This window comes from Pseudozyma flocculosa (genome assembly GCF_000417875.1).
Source record: "Pseudozyma flocculosa PF-1 unplaced genomic scaffold scaffold00021, whole genome shotgun sequence".
NCBI classification, from domain to species: domain Eukaryota; kingdom Fungi; phylum Basidiomycota; class Ustilaginomycetes; order Ustilaginales; family Ustilaginaceae; genus Pseudozyma; species Pseudozyma flocculosa.
The window spans coordinates 310344-328108 of record NW_006920889.1 but is presented as its reverse complement, the minus strand read 5'-3'; the positions used below and the strand labels follow the sequence as shown (position 1 = coordinate 328108).

At 62.9% G+C, this 17765-nt stretch overlaps 7 protein-coding genes across 7 annotated transcripts; 4 read left to right on the top strand and 3 right to left on the bottom strand.

Moving 5' to 3' along the window:
- Positions 1-1707: 1707 nt before the first annotated feature.
- On the top strand, positions 1708-3447 carry PFL1_05720 (uncharacterized protein; the record flags this gene model as incomplete). The annotated part of the gene is made up of 1 exon (XM_007883255.1): positions 1708-3447. One exon carries the CDS (start codon positions 1708-1710, stop codon positions 3445-3447), a length of 1740 nt encoding a protein of 579 aa, XP_007881446.1.
- A 1332-nt stretch (positions 3448-4779) lies between these two features.
- Positions 4780-9102, top strand: PFL1_05719 (uncharacterized protein; the record flags this gene model as incomplete). Its single annotated transcript, XM_007883254.1, has 11 exons — positions 4780-4800; positions 4933-5491; positions 5635-6141; positions 6250-6609; positions 6732-6849; positions 6940-6974; positions 7062-8080; positions 8185-8353; positions 8456-8647; positions 8752-8798; positions 8890-9102. 11 exons carry the CDS (start codon positions 4780-4782, stop codon positions 9100-9102), a joined length of 3240 nt encoding a protein of 1079 aa, XP_007881445.1.
- Positions 9103-9425: 323 nt separating this feature from the next.
- Positions 9426-10980, bottom strand: PFL1_05718 (uncharacterized protein; the record flags this gene model as incomplete). Its single annotated transcript, XM_007883253.1, has 2 exons — positions 9426-9548; positions 9646-10980. The coding sequence occupies 2 exons, from the start codon at positions 10978-10980 to the stop codon at positions 9426-9428; spliced, it is 1458 nt and encodes a 485-aa protein (XP_007881444.1).
- An 857-nt stretch (positions 10981-11837) lies between these two features.
- PFL1_05717 (uncharacterized protein) lies at positions 11838-12698 on the top strand (the record flags this gene model as incomplete). Its single annotated transcript, XM_007883252.1, has 3 exons — positions 11838-12340; positions 12453-12535; positions 12649-12698. The coding sequence occupies 3 exons, from the start codon at positions 11838-11840 to the stop codon at positions 12696-12698; spliced, it is 636 nt and encodes a 211-aa protein (XP_007881443.1).
- A 372-nt stretch (positions 12699-13070) lies between these two features.
- PFL1_05716 (uncharacterized protein) lies at positions 13071-14444 on the bottom strand (the record flags this gene model as incomplete). The annotated part of the gene is made up of 1 exon (XM_007883251.1): positions 13071-14444. The coding sequence occupies one exon, from the start codon at positions 14442-14444 to the stop codon at positions 13071-13073; it is 1374 nt and encodes a 457-aa protein (XP_007881442.1).
- Positions 14445-14849: 405 nt separating this feature from the next.
- PFL1_05715 (uncharacterized protein) lies at positions 14850-15359 on the top strand (the record flags this gene model as incomplete). The annotated part of the gene is made up of 1 exon (XM_007883250.1): positions 14850-15359. One exon carries the CDS (start codon positions 14850-14852, stop codon positions 15357-15359), a length of 510 nt encoding a protein of 169 aa, XP_007881441.1.
- An 894-nt stretch (positions 15360-16253) lies between these two features.
- On the bottom strand, positions 16254-17537 carry PFL1_05714 (uncharacterized protein; the record flags this gene model as incomplete). The annotated part of the gene is made up of 1 exon (XM_007883249.1): positions 16254-17537. The coding sequence occupies one exon, from the start codon at positions 17535-17537 to the stop codon at positions 16254-16256; it is 1284 nt and encodes a 427-aa protein (XP_007881440.1).
- Between the last annotated feature and the right edge of the window lie 228 nt (positions 17538-17765).

Genomic DNA, 17765 nt, shown 5'->3' with positions numbered 1-17765 from the left:
TTGATCTACGCTGAAATTGGCCGTAGGTCACCTACGGCCAAAATCGGTGATCTCCTACGCCAACTGTAGGCCGTAGGTGGCCCTGGGGCCGGAAACTGGCAGGGTACTGCGCCACTTTCTGGCCGTAGGGCCACCTACAACCATCTGCAGCCACTTTGCTTATGTCAGCACAGGGGCCTGCTGGTGCGCACACGTTGGTCACCCGGCGCTTTGCCAATTCTATCCGCCCGTGCACCCGTCTCCTGCCCTTCTGCCACCACCACCAAACGCCACTCGCCAGCCTGCCGCCTTCCAAGTGCAGCCGCCAGCCATGATTTCAGCGAGCCGCCAGCGTCTGCCACCACCAGCACCCGCCAGCACCCATCAGCCAGCCGTCTGCCAGCCTTCAGTCCAGCACAGCCAGCAGTCCAGCGCAGCCACTTGCTCAGCCAGCACCTGCCAGCCAGCCGCCAGCCACTCGCTAGTCCAGGCCAGGCGCGCGGCCCAGCCAGCATCTACCAGCACTGTCGAGCACCTGCCAGCACCCGCTGGCAACCGCCAGCACCTGCCAGTCAGCCGCCAGTCCAGCCCAGGCAGCCGCCAGCCACTCGCCTAGCCAGCAGCCGTCAGCCAGCTGCCCGGCGCAGTTGCCTAGCCCTGCCCCCTCAGGCCAGCCAGCCGGCCAGCCAGCCCAGCCACGCTGCCCAGCCAGCCGCGCTGCCCAGCCAGCACCCGCCAGCCACCAGCCGCTCCGCCAGATCAGCCAGCCAGCCATCAGCCCGAGACAGCCAGCACCCACCAGCACCAACCGTCCGGCCCAGTCCATCCAGCCAGTCAGCCGTCAGTCCAGTGCAGCTACCCGCCCGGCCCAGTCAGCCAGCTGATCAGCCGCCAGCCAAGCGCAGCCACCTTGCTGCTGCTTCTACCCCGCCGCCCCACTGCTGCTTCTGCCCCACCGCCTTGCAGCTGCTAAGTCTCCACCCACTGCCTCACGGTTCTTGTGAGTCTGCCCACGCTGCTCTTGACCTCCTGCTGCTCTGCTGCGCGCTGTTGCTGACGCCTTTGCTTTCTCTTCCTCCTGCCTACTTCTCCGCTTGTGCCAATGCTCCACCACCATTGCTTGTTACGCGTGATACCACCTGCCTTCCTGCCTGCTCGCCCTGCCACCCACCAATGCCGTCGCCGCGCCGCCGCACATCAGTGTAATTAGATTTTGCAATACAATGCCTGTAGAGTACATATGGCTGTTGGGTGCGGAGATAGGCCTACGGTAAGCGCTGCAAGGGACTTCTACGACCGACCAAAAATGCTGTAGGTGATCTACGGCCAAATATCGTAGGGGTGTAACGATCTCCTACGCACTGCCATTTCGAGGAATATCCTGCAATTTCCGAAATCGTAGCAAAAACCCTGCGCCTAGTGGAGGGCTTCTTGTCTGGTGGCCCGTGCGCCTGCGCGTCGCAGAAAGTTGTCTTGGCACTCTTCGTCCCGTCCCAGCTGCCCTCCCCGTACCTGATTCAAGAAGGGCTAACACCACCACCACCACCACCACCGCCACCACCACCACCTCTTCCGCCGCCGCCGCTGCCGGCGCCGCCAACGGTCGTGCCGCCTACAACCTCCGACTCGGCCGCCACGGCTGTTGTGACAACCATCAACAAGCGGTTCCTTCGCCACCATCACATCGGCCTCCGACCTGCATTGTCTGTGGAGCTCCCGCCTCCAGAAATGTATACCCACACTCTGCCCACCACGGGCGCCATCTCCTTTTCCGACTTCCTCATCACCTCGGATCTCGTCTCTCAGGTATCGCAGGCGACCGAGCTGCGATCTGGGCTGCGAGCTGTGCTCAAGGAATGCCGCGCCGGCGATAACCAGAGCGACGACGGATGCGTCGACTGGCTGCGGATCGTCAAGGCCGTCGAAGACTACCTGCCCCATCTCTTTGCCATCTTCAACTGCATCCAGACCGACGACCTCATACTGCGTTACGAGCCCCAATTCTCTTGGCGTACCACACTGTCCTCGACTCTCTTCCGCAGCCCTCCTCGCATCGCCTTGCCCGGCATCTATTACGAGATGTGCTCGACATTGCTCCTACATGGCGTCGCGCTGTGCAACTTTGCCGCCTCGGCCACAGCGTCGCTCGGGCAGTACGAGCGCGATCGACGCCTCTCGGACGCCGAGCGCAAGGTCAAGGACGACAAGCTGCGGTGGGCTGCCGATACTCTCTGCCGCGCCTGCGGCATCTTTGAGCACCTCTCACAGAACCTGATCCCCCAATGGGAGGCGCAGGTAGGCAGGATTGACGGTCGACCGCCGGACATGACAAGAGAGGTGACGCTGGCGCTCTCAAAGCTTGCACTTGCCGAGGCCCAGACCCTCGCGATCCGCAAGCTCCTCTCGCCCTCACTCTCGCTCGCAGTAGACACCACCACGCCCGGTCCGCCGTTGCCAAAGTCGCATCCCTCTGCGTCGCTGCTGGCAAAGCTGCACCTGTTTGTCGCCTCCCACTTCGAGAGCGCGCGCTCCCTCGCCGGCATCGCAGGGAAAAAGACGGCGACCAGCTCCAGATCGAGCGACTTTGGCTCGTACCACCGAACGCCGATGTCGTCGAGCAAGGACACCGTCGACGGTCGAGATGCTACAACGCGCGAGGGCAAGAAGGCCGTGTTCGGCAAGCTGCGATCGCTCGCCTCGCGGGACACCTCCGCCTCGTCGTCATCGAGAAGTGCGGCTGCGGCCAGTCTGGGAGCGGACGCCGCGACCGACGCTGACCTCGAGGTGGGCGCGCCGCTGCTGCGTTACATCGCCAGCTGCGCTGACCTTCACCGCGCGCTGGCATACAAATGGCTCGGCGTCGACGCCGGCGAGGCGGGCGGACGCATTGGCGAGGCCATCGCCTTCCTGCGCATGGCCAGAGACGGGCTCGAAGGTGGCAGCTCCGGCAGGCTGACGGCGGCGCTGCGAGAACGGTCCAGCAAGGAGGCGCGCGACGAACTTCGCACAGTGCGCGAGGAAGAGCTTCGCACCGTCGAGCACTGGCTGCGGAGCTACGGCAAGCTCAACGATACCGTCTCGTTCCAGCCGATCCCAAAGGCCTCCGAGCTGCAGACGAGGATCCCCGCCGGCAGGGCCGCCCTCGATCCAAGGCCGTACCGCCATCCGGTGCCTGCGTTTGGCCCGGGCTCGCCGGGATTCCAGTCCGAAGGGATGAAACGGGCCGTGATGGTCGGTGGTGGGACCGGGCCACCCGATGTCGGTGTGCCGCCAGTAGTACTGGAAAGGCCAGGGCCTCAGGTCGGGCCGCCAACGGTGCCAATCACGGCGGCACGAGGCGAAGCACCAGAGACGGATGGCATCGACGGCGCCTGCGACGACCCAAGCCAGCTAGCCTTTGGAGGCCTCTCGATCGGCAAGGCAAGGGATGAAGCGGAGCAGTATGCAGGTGCCGGAGCCTACTATTGAACGAGGCGAAGGCGGAGCTGGAGACTACAAGAGACAAGGCAGGCTCCTGCCTTTGTAGCCCTGCACACGCACAGCCACAACGAACCTTTGCCCAGTCGAACCTTGATGACCCTTGACGCCACATCATCGATCGTACATGCGCGCATCCTGTTTCTGCAGCACGTTCATCCTCTGGTTGCGGGGAACCCGTGCAGGCCAGGGCTCTCGTTTGATCCGAACCGCCGCCGGGTCCCTAGCCTCCCTGGCCTCGTCGCCTCCTACGAATTTGGCCATTGGTGAGCAAGGAGACCAGCCGCCTTGGCTGGTGCGCAAGCCGAGGAACAGGCAAGCAAGCAAGCACGCCGTACGCACGCTAAGTCAAGCAGGCGCGCGCAAGGTTGTCTAACGTTATATCACGGATCGTAACCGGGGCTGGTGTCGTGACAGGGAGGCGTACGCGTTGGTCTGCCTGTTGGTGCCTGCTTGGCCAAACGGCCTGGCCTGGAGGAGCGGGCGGAGCAGGGATCGTCGTTGGAATTGCCTGCGGCAGGCAGGCAGACGTACTAGTCAGTAGTAGTCAGCGGACCGAGGTGGGTGTGCGCTCGGACCCACACACTTACTCTCTGACCTCGGGTCAGCCGGGCTGTGCGGATGCAAGACACTTCGCCGCCGCCGCCGCCGCCGCTGCTGCTGCTGCTGCTTGGCCGCGCTCCTGTGGCTGTGTTGTTCTTCGGCCCAGGCTTCTCTGCCACCGAGGACCGGCTGGACGGGATTTTTGGCGCCGCGCTCGGTGCTGCAGCGCCGCAGCTCGAGCCAGGACCTGGGGTGAGGGTGGTGTCGGCTCGCCCGACAGGCTGCCCTCCCTCTGGCGGCCGCCTGGCTGGCCGAGGTCCATATAAGGGGAGGGCCCACGCCCCTTTAGTCGCTACACGCCCGTCCCGTTCCCCTCTCGGCTTCTCTCTATGGGCTCCCATGTACCAGTTTCCAGTCGAGCTACGTCGATCAAGGCGCTTGGCTGCTTTCGACAACGTCTACGCCCCGCTTCTCCTTGTCCCTGGCCCAGCGCACTTCGCATCTCGCACCTCGCCCGAGACGTGAGGGTTGTTCTCTCTTGACGCCCTTGCTGCCCGAGCGTCGCCTTCTTCAGCGTCGCCTCCCTCAGCATTGCCTCCTTCAAAATCGCCACCGTGTTTGGCCTTGCTCAGCGACCAGCAGCTGTGAGCATTTCCCTACTTTGTCTGCAGGAACCGGTCCCGGCAGCTCACTGAACGCAACCTTGCCCGCGTTGTCCAACGGCTGTACGTCGCCAGCTCTGAGCTCATCGATCTCACCCTTGCAGCGTCGGCCAAAAGGATGCCGGGCAACCTTTCCAAGGTAAGTTCGCCAAGCAGCGACCAATTCGCGGAGTCCATCTCGACTGGCGGTCGGAGATCGACGTCTCAAGCCGGCTGCCTGGCTAACATTCTTGCCACCGTCCCGGACCTACGTTTACGATGCTTGGAACAGATGTTGGACGCGGTCCGCCGTGCGCCTTCCACCGCGGCGAATCGACTCACCGATGTCGAGCCCGAGCCCGAGCAAGCCAAGCTGCTCCACAGTCTGGCCTCTCTGACGAGCCCAAAGCATGTGGCGACATTGAGCCAGGCTGTCGCTAAGCTCACCAGCGGCCAGCCAGTCAACGACCGCGAGCTCCTGCTCGACAAGGTGGTCGGCATGCTTCAGGAGCTGCCCGACCACTCACCAGCACAGAGTAGCGTTGCCAATGCCCTGATCGGCGGCCTCTACCGCGACCTGCCTCATCCGCCGCGCTCGGTGTGTGGACCCGACGCCGTGTACCGCAGCGCGGACGGCAGCGGCAACGACCTCTGGTTCCCAGACGTCGGAAAGGCCGGCACCTGCTTCGTCCGCGGCGTGCCGCCCCGCAAGCCCAAGCCTCCGACGCTGCCGGAGCCCGAGCTCGTTTACGATCAGCTCCTCCGCCGACCGGAGCGCTCTTTCGTCGAGCACCCAAGCGGCCTCAACCGACTCTTCTTTGCCTTTGCTAGCCTGCTGAGCCACGAGCGCTGTGAGTGCAGCGCGCAGGGGCGATGGTGAAAGTTTGATGTCGCGCTGGAAGCTGGGGTTCTGGCTCTGACACTCTATTCTCACGCGACGCCGCCACTTTCGTGAACGTGCCTACTCGATGCTACATCTTTTCTCACCCGACAGTCCAGGGGAGCCGGGAAACGCCACACATCAACGACACATCGAGCTACGCAGATCTCTCGATCATCTATGGCAACACACAGCCCGAACAGGACCGTGTCCGCACCTTCGAAAATGGCACGATCTTCCCGGACACCATCGCGTCGCGCGAGCTGCTCCTCCGACCGCCCAGCGTGGTCACCATCGCCATCCTCTTTGCTCGCTACCACAACCACCTGGCGGGGCGCATCTACGAGATCGACGAGCAGGGCCTGTACAAGAGCGCCGCCGAGGCCGACGTCGACCATCTCAAGTGGCAGGACGAGGACATCTTCCAGAAGGCACGCAACGTCAACGTCGCCACCTTTGCCAATGTCATCGTGGGCGACTTTTTGGCGGCGATCCTCGACACTCTGCGCGCGGACTCGTCGTGGACGCCCGACCTCGGGGGAAAGAGTACCGAGAGGCAACAGCACGGAACGGGCGACGCAGCCGCCGCCGAATCCAGCCTCCTGTACCGCTGGTTTGCGGGTAAGTTGAGGTTCCTGCTCTCCGCAGCCACCCGATCGGGATGGCCCATGAAGCGCAAGAGGCCCTTCGCTGAGCTTCAGCACTCTGCTGCCTCTTTTACCTTGACAGCTGCGTCTGCTTCGGACGACTGCTTCATGCAGGAGACGCTTCACCGCGGCTTTCCCAAGACGGCCATTGACGATATCGCGCCGCAGGACTTTTGGGGCTTTGTGTCGTCGCGCGTCGCCGAGCTCGACGAGATGTCGCCGAGCGAGTGGACGTTTGGCAACGGCCAGTTCACTCGCAACGCCCAAGGCACCTTCGACTCGAGGAAGCTGGCCGAGCTCATCATGGACAGCATCGAGGAGCCCGGCCACGCGTTTGGTGCGCGAAGCTCACCCTCCTCGCACCGCCTTCTCGAGATCGCCGGCATTAGGCTGGCCCGCGACGTCTTCGGCGTCGCCACGCTCAACGAGTTCCGAGCCGCCAGTGAGTCGCCTCGAGCAACCGCGAGACCCGGATGCGGCAAGGTGGGCCTCGCTGAGGTCGGTCATTTCCCGGCTGCGCCAATGTAAACGCCGTCATCCGATCTGGCTCGTCACCACCTGCAGTGAACCTGACGACGTACAAGTCGTTTCAGGAATGGAATCCGTCCGAGCCCCAGGTCGCTCTTGCCGCCGAGAGGCTCTACGGCCACATCGACGACCTGGAGCTGTACCCCGGCCTGATGTGAGTAAGCGTTGGGATCGGACGTTCCCTGGACGCAGGAATTTCGGCTCAAGCCGCCACCATCCCTCCTTTGAACCGCGAGGCACGCAGGGCTGAAGAGACCAAGCCGCCTGGACCGGGGAGCGGTGAGTAGGCAAATACCGGGTCTGGCCAGCACGGGCGGCGCCTGGAGCCTGACCGCTTCTTGATCCCTCTGGTAACACCGATGCAAGGCCTCTGCTGCGGCTACACAACCAGCCGTGCGGTGTTCGAGGACCTGATCTCGCTCATCCGCAGCGACCGATTTCTCACATTCGACCGCAGCAGCGCCACGCTGACTAGCTGGGGAGTGGGCACGCTGGCACCAGTTCCCGGAGCTTATGGAGGCAGCCTCGCTACAGTCCTCTTCGCCACGCTGCCTGGTGCTTGGCCTGGCACGTCGAGCTTCGCCATGCTCCCCTTCCACACCAACCGTTCGGTGCGCAAGGTTTTGGCGGACAACAAGGCCCTCCACCAGTACGACGTCGAACGTCCCACGACACTCGCCGTGCGCGGGATCTATACTTTCGCCGGTTGTTCGAAGGCGATGGAGGACCGCCAAGGACTCCAGACCCTCTACGACGAGCGCACCTGTGCGGCTGCCGAGGCCGAAGACGAGCGCCGCGTCCACGCCTGCTACGACAGAATCGACTGGAACGACGAGCGAGCGCGTGTGTTCCGCAACGCCTTCTACCCGGACGGCTTCGAGGTCGACGTGCATGCCTTCTTCGACAAGGCGGTGCCCGAACTGATCAACGCCAGCAGCGTGGCCTACCGAGACGGCTCCAGGCGTCGCCAGATTGACATCATCCGTGACGTCTGCAACGTGGCTCCTATCATCTGGATCGCTCAGCGCTTCGCATTCCCGCTCAAGACGGAAGAGCACCCTCGAGGTCTGATTGGCCTCTCGGAACTCTTCCACGACCTCATGGCCCTCTACCTCCACGACACGTTCCACGTCTTGCCTCGTCACGAGTGGAAGCTGAGGGACCGGGCCGTCGAGGCGTCCCAGAGGCTGGCCGACATCCTCAAGGCGCAGATCCGAGCCCACTCGGGCTTGATGGAGCCGCTCGTCGACTGGCTCGCCAGGGGTACCGCTTACGACATCAGCCCGGATGCGGAACGTCTTTTCCACTCGCTCCTCCAGGCCGGTCTCTCTGGCGCGTCTGCGGCATGGAGCTGCGTGCACGTGGCGGCGGCCCTCGCTGGAAGCGTGAGTGCCCGGCCGCATCTCATCTCACACCGACGCGCCGAGCAAGCCGCGGCGCGCTGACGCCAGGATGTGGGTGCACTGTCTTGTTCAATCACGGAGAGCAGGTCACCCAGCTGGCCTCGAGGATGATCGACTTCTACCTGGACGAGTCGCGCGCCGAAGAACGAGGCCGCATCACCGAGCTCGCGATCTCGCCGGGAAAGGATGCCAGCGACGAACTCGAAGGATTCGTACTGGAGGCGATGCGCCTTGCTCCCATTGTCCCGGGTCTGCGTAAGTCTGCCCTGGGAAAGCTTGGAAGACCCGAGACCCGTCAAGTCGGGCTGACCAACAAGCGGATCGGACTCCCTTTTCGCCTGTGCGACGGTCACTCAGCTCGCCGCGTCACCCGCGACTTTACCTTCGAAGACTCGAACCGCGAAATCGACCTCAAGAGGGGTGACATGGTCCTGATCGCCACCTCGCAGGCCTCCATGGACGCTGCGGCGTTCCCAGCGCCGGACAGGGTGGATCCGTTCCGCCCGCGAGAGTCGTACGACCTCCTCGAACGCGGCATTCACTCGTGCTGTGAGTTTGCGCGCAGCCGGCCTCGGGACCCTCGCTTCGGTGGATCTAGGTGACTCCCGTTGACGCTTCCCACCGTTCTTTTCTCGCACGGTCCGGCGACACAGTTGGAGCGCGGCTCGTCGTGCCGTCGCTGGTGTCGATCCTCAGGCAGGTGCGTTATGAAACTTGCAAGGCTGCGAGCCAAGAAGCTTGCGGTATCAAACCTGGGCCTGACCTAGCGTGTACGGTGCCGCCGCCCACAGGTCTTCCGCCTCAAAGGGCTGCGCCGCGTGACGGGCAAAGCCGGCATGCTGGCCCGCACCACGGATCGCGTCGGCGGGATCCCCACGTCACTCTACCTCGACCGAAACGCGGCCGAGCGGACGTATCCTGCATCAATGCTGCTGGAGTACGCCTCGGAGACGGCCCTGATCCCTCGCGAGGAGGCCAAGCGCGCCGGACCACACCCGGCCTGAACGACGCCGCCTTGCATGCAGCGAGCACGGCCGTCCGCGGCCTCGCAGGCAGCGAAACCAGTCGCAGGCCAAAGAAGCGCAGCATCCGAACGAGCCGATCGGGCGACGAGCATCTGGCCCAATGAGGCTTTGCGGGGAGCCAGCCCGAATCCACAACATCGCTGGCGCAGTGTCCCGGCGAGACGATGAGTGGCGATCGTTGGCGGCCAGGTAGGAGAGCCGCGCGTGTGTAGCCGAGAAACCGAGATCCAACCCCTCGATCCGAGTCAGGAATGGCATGCAACGACTTTCGACTTGACTGGCGCGGCGCATGACCGGGCTGTTCACGTCCAGACGTAAGCGCGGCCTCGTCCGGTAGCCGAGCCCCATACGGATACTTCGGACTTCTGCGACGGGATCGTCACGCCGTCAAGGCAGATGAGAGATGCGCGCTCATCTTCGGGCGCCTGTCAGTCGACGGAGGAAGACGGATGAAGGCGTCAGCGTGCAGGGTTCACAGCCTTGCTCCTGTTTCTGGCGTCACGTGGCGCAGTGGCGACTCACTGGGTCGAAAGAGTAGCCGCCGGTGCGGAGGTACTCGACGATGGGCGCCGCGGTGCCTTGGTTGTCCTCGTAGACGAGATCAACGTGCTTGCCCCCGTCGTACATGGCCTGTATGATGCCACCCAGCCTGGTCGCAAGGAAGTCGGCTTGGGCTCGCTCCATGATCAACGCTCGGTCCCCCGGACTCGCCGCATCCAGGGCGTCCTTGACGTTGGGATCCCTATGAGGGCGTATGATGACAAGGTCGACCGCTTCCGGGGGCCTCTGAAGCTGGCGCGCGGCTTTGTCGACTGCGGAGACCCTGTGGCGCTGAGCCGATGCGGTGGAGAAGGTGGATGAAAAGGGGGCGGGGACGAAGTGAGGTTCCAGCCGATCGGTAACGAGGGCGTTGAGGTAGACAAATGGGCCTTGGAGCACTGTTTCCGAGACGGTCTCGAATGTCTTGCTGGAGGGCTGGTACTGGGATACGAGCCCGGTGGTGAGGAGAGGGTGTAAGCGAAGCTGTCCATAGGTCCACCGGGTGGCGTTGAGTTCGAATGCCTTCTTGAAGCGCTCCGTGCCAGGGAAGCTTTGACGCATCTCAGGAGTCTCGGAGTCATGCAGTATGGCGGCGTGGAGCGCGTGTGAGGTGACGAGATGGGTGAGGATTCGCTCAGGGGAGGACACCTCGACCGGCGTCGCTGATGATGACGAAGCTTGCGCCCTCTGGCAAGCTTCGGAGGAGGGCGGCACGGGGATGATGTCGTTGACGAGGAGGGTCAGCGGTGCGAGGGTCCCTTGAAAGCCTTCGTCAGAGGAGGGTTTTTTGAGGTTTAAGCCGAGGCTTGCAAGGAAAGAGCGAAGCGATTTGGCTCTTGACCAATGCTGGGTGCTTTTGTGGGTGTCTTGAGGGGCCACGCGCTGGTCCTCTTTTGCAGACGAGGGCGGAAAGCAGGCGGCATACAGGGCGTTTGCGGAGCCCGTTGGGACGGGAATGAGGTGGAGGGTGGGTGCCAAGGTCGACGCGCTCGGCACTGACCGTGTGACGAGGACGTCGTCGGCGAAGAAGCCGTTGATGATTTCGTTTGTGGTTCCGTCTCCGCCGACGACGACGACGTCGACCTGGTGTTGCGCCGCCAGCGAGTCAAACGGCGGCGAGGACGAGTCGGCTTGGGCGCGGATTTTCGCGCCGATGCGTCTGCCGTCATCCTTGGCCTGGGTCTGGTGGCGGACGATGTCGAGCAGGCTGCTGTTGCCGTGGTGGACAAGGAGTGGCTCGACCTCGTCGCGAAGGACGGTGAGCGAGTCGCAATGGCCCGCGTGTGGGTTGACGACAATGTGGAGCGTGCGTGCCATGATTGCTGTCCACGTCCCAGCGAAGGTGACAAGGGAAGCGAAGGTGGTGCCGACAGAGGCGTCGACCTCTTCCCTGTCTGTCTGTCGTGTGTATCGAGGGCGAGGCGGTTCGAGTTGGTTGGGAAGGAGAGAGCAGGCAGCGAGCCTCAGCGGAATCGAGGTTGGCTCAAGACTGGCCCGAGCGCTTGTGGAGGGCCCTTGGTGTGCGCTCGAGAAGTCATGATTGTCTCGCCCGAGTGAGCGTGATCGACAACGGGGGCTCGGGGGAGGGGCCTGCCAGCGAGCTGCTGTGGGCGGCGACTCGCCGGAACCGCGAGGTGCCGCACAGCTGGGCGCCCAAAGGCCAGGCTAGGCCTGGCCAGCTGGCAGCGCAGGGGCCCAAGAGCATCGGGCCCAGGGCGGCGCATCGACCGCACCCAACCTCTGCGCGACCTCTCTGCGCCCGCCTCGACGTCACCTGAAATTGGCCGCGTCGAGGTCCACTTCCGTCTCGCTGGAACGTCTTCTCCTCCCCATCCACCTACCTACCTCACACCGGATCCAAAGGCCCACCTCACCACCATCGCCGTACCTTGACCGCACCATCATCGCCACCGCCATCGACGCACCAGTCGGTCCTCGATCGTTTGCGCATCCTTCCACGTTCCATTGACACAGGCGTGCTCACGACATCCCCTCTGGGCCTCCCTCGTCTCGTTCCGCGACCGCAGCCAAGCGATCCGACCGAGACCCCAGACGACTCCTTCGCTTGCATAGGCGTCCGTCGGCCCTCGTCGCCCGTCTGTCCCTCTGGGCGAGAAACCAAGAAGGAAGGTTAAGAAGCTGGACCTCGCGTTGGCCCGACCACCCACTCCGCGATGAACGTCTTCCGCTTCTTTGGCGATCTGGCCCATCTGGCCTCGATCTTCATCCTCCTCCATAAGATCCAGCTGTCCAAGTCGTGCCGCGGCATCTCGTTCAAGACACAGCTCCTCTACACAATCGTCTTTGCCTCCCGATACCTCGACATCTTCTTCGAGACGTCTCTATACCGCACCCTGATGAAGATCTTCTTCATCTCGTCGTCGTGCTACATCCTCTACCTCATGAAGATCAAGTTCCGGCCCACTCATGACCCTGCCATCGACACCATCCGCCTCGAGTACCTCATGGGCCCCGCTCTCGTACTGGCCCTCATCTTCAACTACAAGTTCACCTTCCTCGAAGTCATGTGGGCCTTCAGCATCTACCTCGAGGCTGTCGCCATCCTTCCCCAGCTCTTCATGCTCCAGAGGACTGGCGAGGCAGAGACCATCACCACGCACTACCTCTTTGCCCTCGGCGCCTACCGAGCTCTCTACATCCCCAACTGGATCTACCGGTAAGTCAACCTCGAGGGCAGCAGCAGCTGTAGATCAACTCTACCTCTCATCCGCTCTTGTTGGCAATGGTGAGCCTGACTTCCGCAATCTGAATTCTCTTCTGACACACAGGTACTTCACGGAGAACACGGTCGACCCGATCTCGGTGATCTCGGGCCTCGTCCAGACAGGTCTTTACCTCGACTTCTTCTATGGTATGTTGGGCGATGATGGCCGAAGGGACATGTGCCTCATCCCGAAGTCGGACGCACTAACTCTTCCTTGTACATGTTCCCTTTCGCAACCGCCTCCCCCCCACCATCATCAGTTTACTTCACCAAAGTGATGAAGGGCGAAAAGTTCGAGCTGCCAGCATGAGCAGAGCAGTTTCGGACATGCACAGATCAGGGGTAATCAGGCGGACGCGGCGGCAGATGCAGAGGTCGGACCGTCGAAGCCGCAATGTTGCAGAAGATGTGCTTGGTACCTTGCTGCTCATTCAAGCGCGTCTGGCTCGTCCGTGGCAAGCATGTTTCAACAACAATTACGGCCTCGCAGCTTCGAAAGGCTCTTTTGAGTTTCACAGACTGGGCTCGTGGACTCCAGCAGCAGCACTGGGTCGAAGCACCACTAGGCGACAGGTCGCGAAGAAATAGAGATCCAGTTGCAACTCGATCCCCCATGCGATCAAGCTCTTCTGTCGATGCTCGCGAGGTTGAAGTGGCGCAGCCCGCTGACCCTGACCATGCATCAATTGTAGATCTTCCCGCTTTGATCGCCCACCAGCCTCCAACTTAGGCCTTCGGCTTCTGCCTCACGCCCCTTTTCACCCTCCTCCAGTTCCGCCTCCCTGCACATCGCGTTGGCGGGATAGGCGGGCGGATCCACTCGGACCTGGGCCTTGAGTCCCGATGTGTCCGCCTCGTCCCCGGCTCCACCACCGGGGCCACCCACCGCCATGGCAGCACCGATGGCGACAACGGAGGTGGCGGAGCTTTGCTGCAACTCCCTTTCCATCTGCCAGACCCGCCGCTGGCAGTCCATCTGCCATTCCGTGTATTCGGCTCTGACCCCATCGTATGCTTGCTGAAGCGCTTGCTGCTGGATTGTCCACCGTTCCGTGCATTTCTTCTCCGCCAACCAAGCCGTCAATCCGATGAGGGCCAGGGCGAAGTAGAGGCCGAAAAGGTTCCCGAGCTCGGCCCGAATAGCCTGCCGTTCGTCGGGCTTGTCGTCGTTGACAGGCCGGAGGAGAAGGGAAGACGTCGATGCGTTTAGAGCCACTACGGCGGTCGAAGCCCTGCTGCGCCAGAGGAGGGTCACCACGCCAAACACGAGCAGAGCTGCTGCATGGAGGTACGCAGCGATGCGACGAAACGCGTATAGACGTGTCTCGATCGAGTTTGCCGCACCACCGCCACTACCCTCACGTCGTCCTCGTACGATTGCATCTACGCCTGTAGAAGTCGATGGGCTTGGAATGGCGTACGGACGTAGCCATCCCAGGACGAGGTTGTGGTGCCTGGATCGCGGCGGCAACGTGGCTAGAAGGACGTGTGGGATCCGTAGCGCACAGGTGAAGACGTGGCTCAGGAGGAGTAGGATGATCGAGAGCGAGTAGATCGACGGATACGTTGTGGGCAGAGACGTCGTAGCGAGTGGTATGCCGGCCACGGGCAGGCGCAGCGTGCCATCAGACGTCGTGTTGAGCACGAGCGAGATCGAAGAGAGTCGAGAGATGATCTGGCTGTAAGAGGGCGGCAGATGCGGTTCCGTCGCGAGAGCTTCGAGATCAGTGTAGGGCGTCGAGTAGAGCCTGGAGGAGAGGGGCGAAAGGAGGACAAGCGGTGTCGTCGTGTTCGCCATTGCTGCGGCTGGCGCAGCAGCCGCCGTGGAGTTCGATGAGCCAGCAGACGTCGAGGTCGGGCCGCCCACGGTCGACGTCGGGATTGTGGCAGCCGGGTCGCTATTCCCAGCTTGAGCCCCGACAGTGCAAGCGGCCAGCACGACAAGGTTGGTGGCGAGGTCGAGGCAGGGACGAGGCCGCATCGTCTGAGGTGTGTGCAACAAAGCTTCGGGGAATGTGCGATGGAACGAAGTATTGCACGGGCACAGCGACGGCATTTATGTAGAGGCTCGCATTCAGAGAGGGAGAGGGAGAGAGACGATGGAACCGGATGACATCTTTGCGGGCCCTTTGTGCTCGCCGTCGTGGTGGAAGGGGGGGGTGCAATCTTGTGCCAAGCAGCGACAAGTTCGGCGATGCGGGGCCCTTTGTATCTGGCACGTCGGGCCCATTCATGATTGATGAGGCGTCGGGCGAACGACAAAGGGACCGTATCTTGGCGTCTGACCATGACCGTCTGCTATGGACTGTTAGAAGACGGCGGCGAACCTGCTTATAAGCCAAGCGTAGGTCGGTTGGCTAGCTACCGGGCCGCACCAACGCCCCAACCGCTCCTCCTATGTCCTTAGGTCAGAGGAATCTGCGCTCGGGCAGAGACTGCACAAGACCAAGTACGGTGCAAGATGTCGACTATGCCACCACCTTCGTTCGCCTCAGTCTCCCCCGATCTGCCCACACCGCCGGCAGCCAGCTCATCGACCAACCGCCACAGCTTGGCCCACCTTCTGTTCAGCCTGCTGCAGCTCGGGAGCATCCTGGTGCTGGCACTTTCGCTACTCGCGCCAGTGCCCTTCGATTTGCACTGGAGTGTACTGAGGATCAACGTCATCTCTTCCCCTCGGCCCCTTGCCAACTCGTCCAGCGGCATCTTGATCCCGCCTGCTTCCGGGGTTGTGAGCGTACCTCTTCCCAACAGCGCAACCGCGCTCAGTAGCACTGCGACTCCCATCTCGACTTCGACTGCTGGACCGCCCAACGCGACCAAGGAGCTGGCGGTTCCGGCAAGGGAGCCGAATGCGAGCAGCGATCCTCCCGGGGCCTCTGAGACGGCCCCGACTACCAGCGACAAGCCGGCACGACGAAGGAAGAGGAGGTCAACCTCCCACCACTTGGCGGCTCCTCGCATGGCCTGAAGCAGCCTGAGCCAGCGCAGAGAGCGGATTCTCGTCGAACTGAGTCCGCCAGCGTCTCGATGGACGGTGTTCCGCTTTTTGGTCCGCCGGATCAACAGGGCCGATCCACATGGCGATAGGAAAGCTCAACCTGCATTCAAGTGTGGACCATCCAGCTCGGTCGAGGCGCAGACCACAGGGCAAGAAAGACAATTGTATGACATCGAACAAGCGCAGATCAAGGAACAGGCTCGAGGATGCGGGGGAAGGAATCAGGCAGAAAAGAGGAGGGTGTTGGAAGGGAAATGTACGGACCACCGACCCACTCGATCGCCTCTGGAGGTAGGGCGATTGAGCGCGGGTACTGAGATGTCCGTCCGCGGACCGTCTCCCTCTCTCGAGGGATCAGGTACGAGAGGGGGCAAAAAAATGTTCCTCCCTGGCGTCGCGGGTATCGGTCTTGACGTTGGAACCTTTGACGCTCACCTTTAGGCCATCGGAGCATCCCGCGCTCGCACCTCGACGCTGCAAGCAACGATACGAGGTGCGAGACGCGGGAAGAGGCAAAGGGAGCAACACGTATAGGCCGTCGTTTTTGCCGCACTTGGGGGTCGGGAAGAGGGGAGGCGGCGGGCGGAGGGGTTCTTATACCTTTCTGGTTTTCGCCGGCCGGGCCGCAAACCTGGCACTGCGCTGGCACCGCGCTGGCCCAGGCCGGGTCTGTGATTTTCTTCCGACTTTTTCTCGCCGACCTGCCGCCGCTTGCACGTGATTCGCCTGTCCAGCTTGGCTTTCCTGGCCAGCCGCAGCATGCCACTCCTCTTCGAGCATGTCTCTCTCAATTTGCCATATCGGCACAAAATCTTCATCCATCTTAGTTGTCGAGGGGACTGCTACAAAAGCCGACGGGCGCACTCATTCTCCGTCCAGCGGGTAGCACGGCTTCTGCTGGTCTACCTGGATGCCGCCACGCCTAGGGTGCTCGTTGTCCGGGTAGATGCTGTTCCAGCCGCCGTCGGCAACGGGCACGGCCACCCAAAGGCGGTACAGGTGCCTGCGCGGAGCGGGCGGGGGGTAGTCCTTGTAGGCGGTCCTGGCGTGCAGGACGTGAGTGTCGGCGACGAATTGGATATCGCCGACGTCGAGGATCATGTGAAGGCTGAGGAGCTGCGCCGTCTGCTCGAGGACCTCCATGGCTTCCTTTTGCTTGTCGCTCAGTGGCGGGATGAGACCGGCCTCGACGTGGCGGTCGATGGACTTGAGGTAGTAGGGGTCGTAGTTGAGCACCAGCCGGTTATCCGGCTCGCCCTTGCGGAGCGAAAAGATGGGCTTGGTGTACCACCCCTTTTGCCCCTCCGACACCTCGCCCTTGCGGTCAAAGTGCCAGATGTTGGAGGCCAGCGTCTCGGCGACGTCGGGCCGATTGGCCTGCAGATGGTTCCAGATGGCGTGCGACGAGGCAATGTCGCTCTCGCCCCCCTCGAGGGCCTTGTGCAGGCACAGCAGGCCGACGGCACCCCCGCTCGAGTCAGTGTGGAAAAACTGGCGGGCGTTGGTGCGGTAGATGCGGACCTTGTCGATCTGCGTGGGGTCGTCGCCGAGGTCCTTGACGTGGCCCAGGACATGACCGAGGCGGTTCTGGGAGACGATGTTGCCCAGGTAGCTGCCCAGGCCGAGATAGGCAATGGCGCTGAGACGGTTGCCCCAGCGCTCGGTCGGCAGGCCCTTGAAGAGGTAGAAGCCGTGGCCGTGGATCAGGCGCTCGCGCAGTGCGGTGAGCGTCTCGATGAGCGAGGCAGGCAGCGGAAAGGTGGAGCGCTCGATCTCTCCGAGCTCCCTGCCGCTCTGGAGCCAGAGCTGGGCTGCGGTTTCGAGCTGGGCGATTTCGGTGGGCGTGAAGGTGTGAACCCACTTGTGGCTGTTCTCTTGGCCCCGGTACGAGGCGGCGTCCCAGACGGTGGGGCCCGAGATGGACTTTGGCAGTTGTGAGTACGGTGTGATCAGGCTGGGATCGGCGTCGTGCTGGCCAGAGGTGAGGACGTTGAGGGTCGAGGCGAGGTTGCGCTGGGCGGCAATCTGGTCGGCGCTGAAGCCGTTGCCGTCGCCGGCGCCTTGGCCCTGGCCCTGGCCCTGCTTTGGCGCGCCCTGACCGGAAGGGGTGGAGAAATGGGAGCTGCTGGAGGGAAGCGTCGACAACATGGTGGACTCCTGTCGGATCGGATGGAGGGGTTGCGTGGTGGCAGTTGGAGGGCGGCCGAGGCGTCGAGACTATATACTACTTCTTGCACGACCGCTCCTGGGGAAGGGGGCGCTAGGCTGGGGGAAGGGGGGGGGGGGGGGGGGGGGCGTGGCGTCGTGTCGTTGACTACTACCCGTTTACCGTTTAGTAGGTTGGGTCCGACCTAGGTCGGGCCGGCCGTCGGTCGG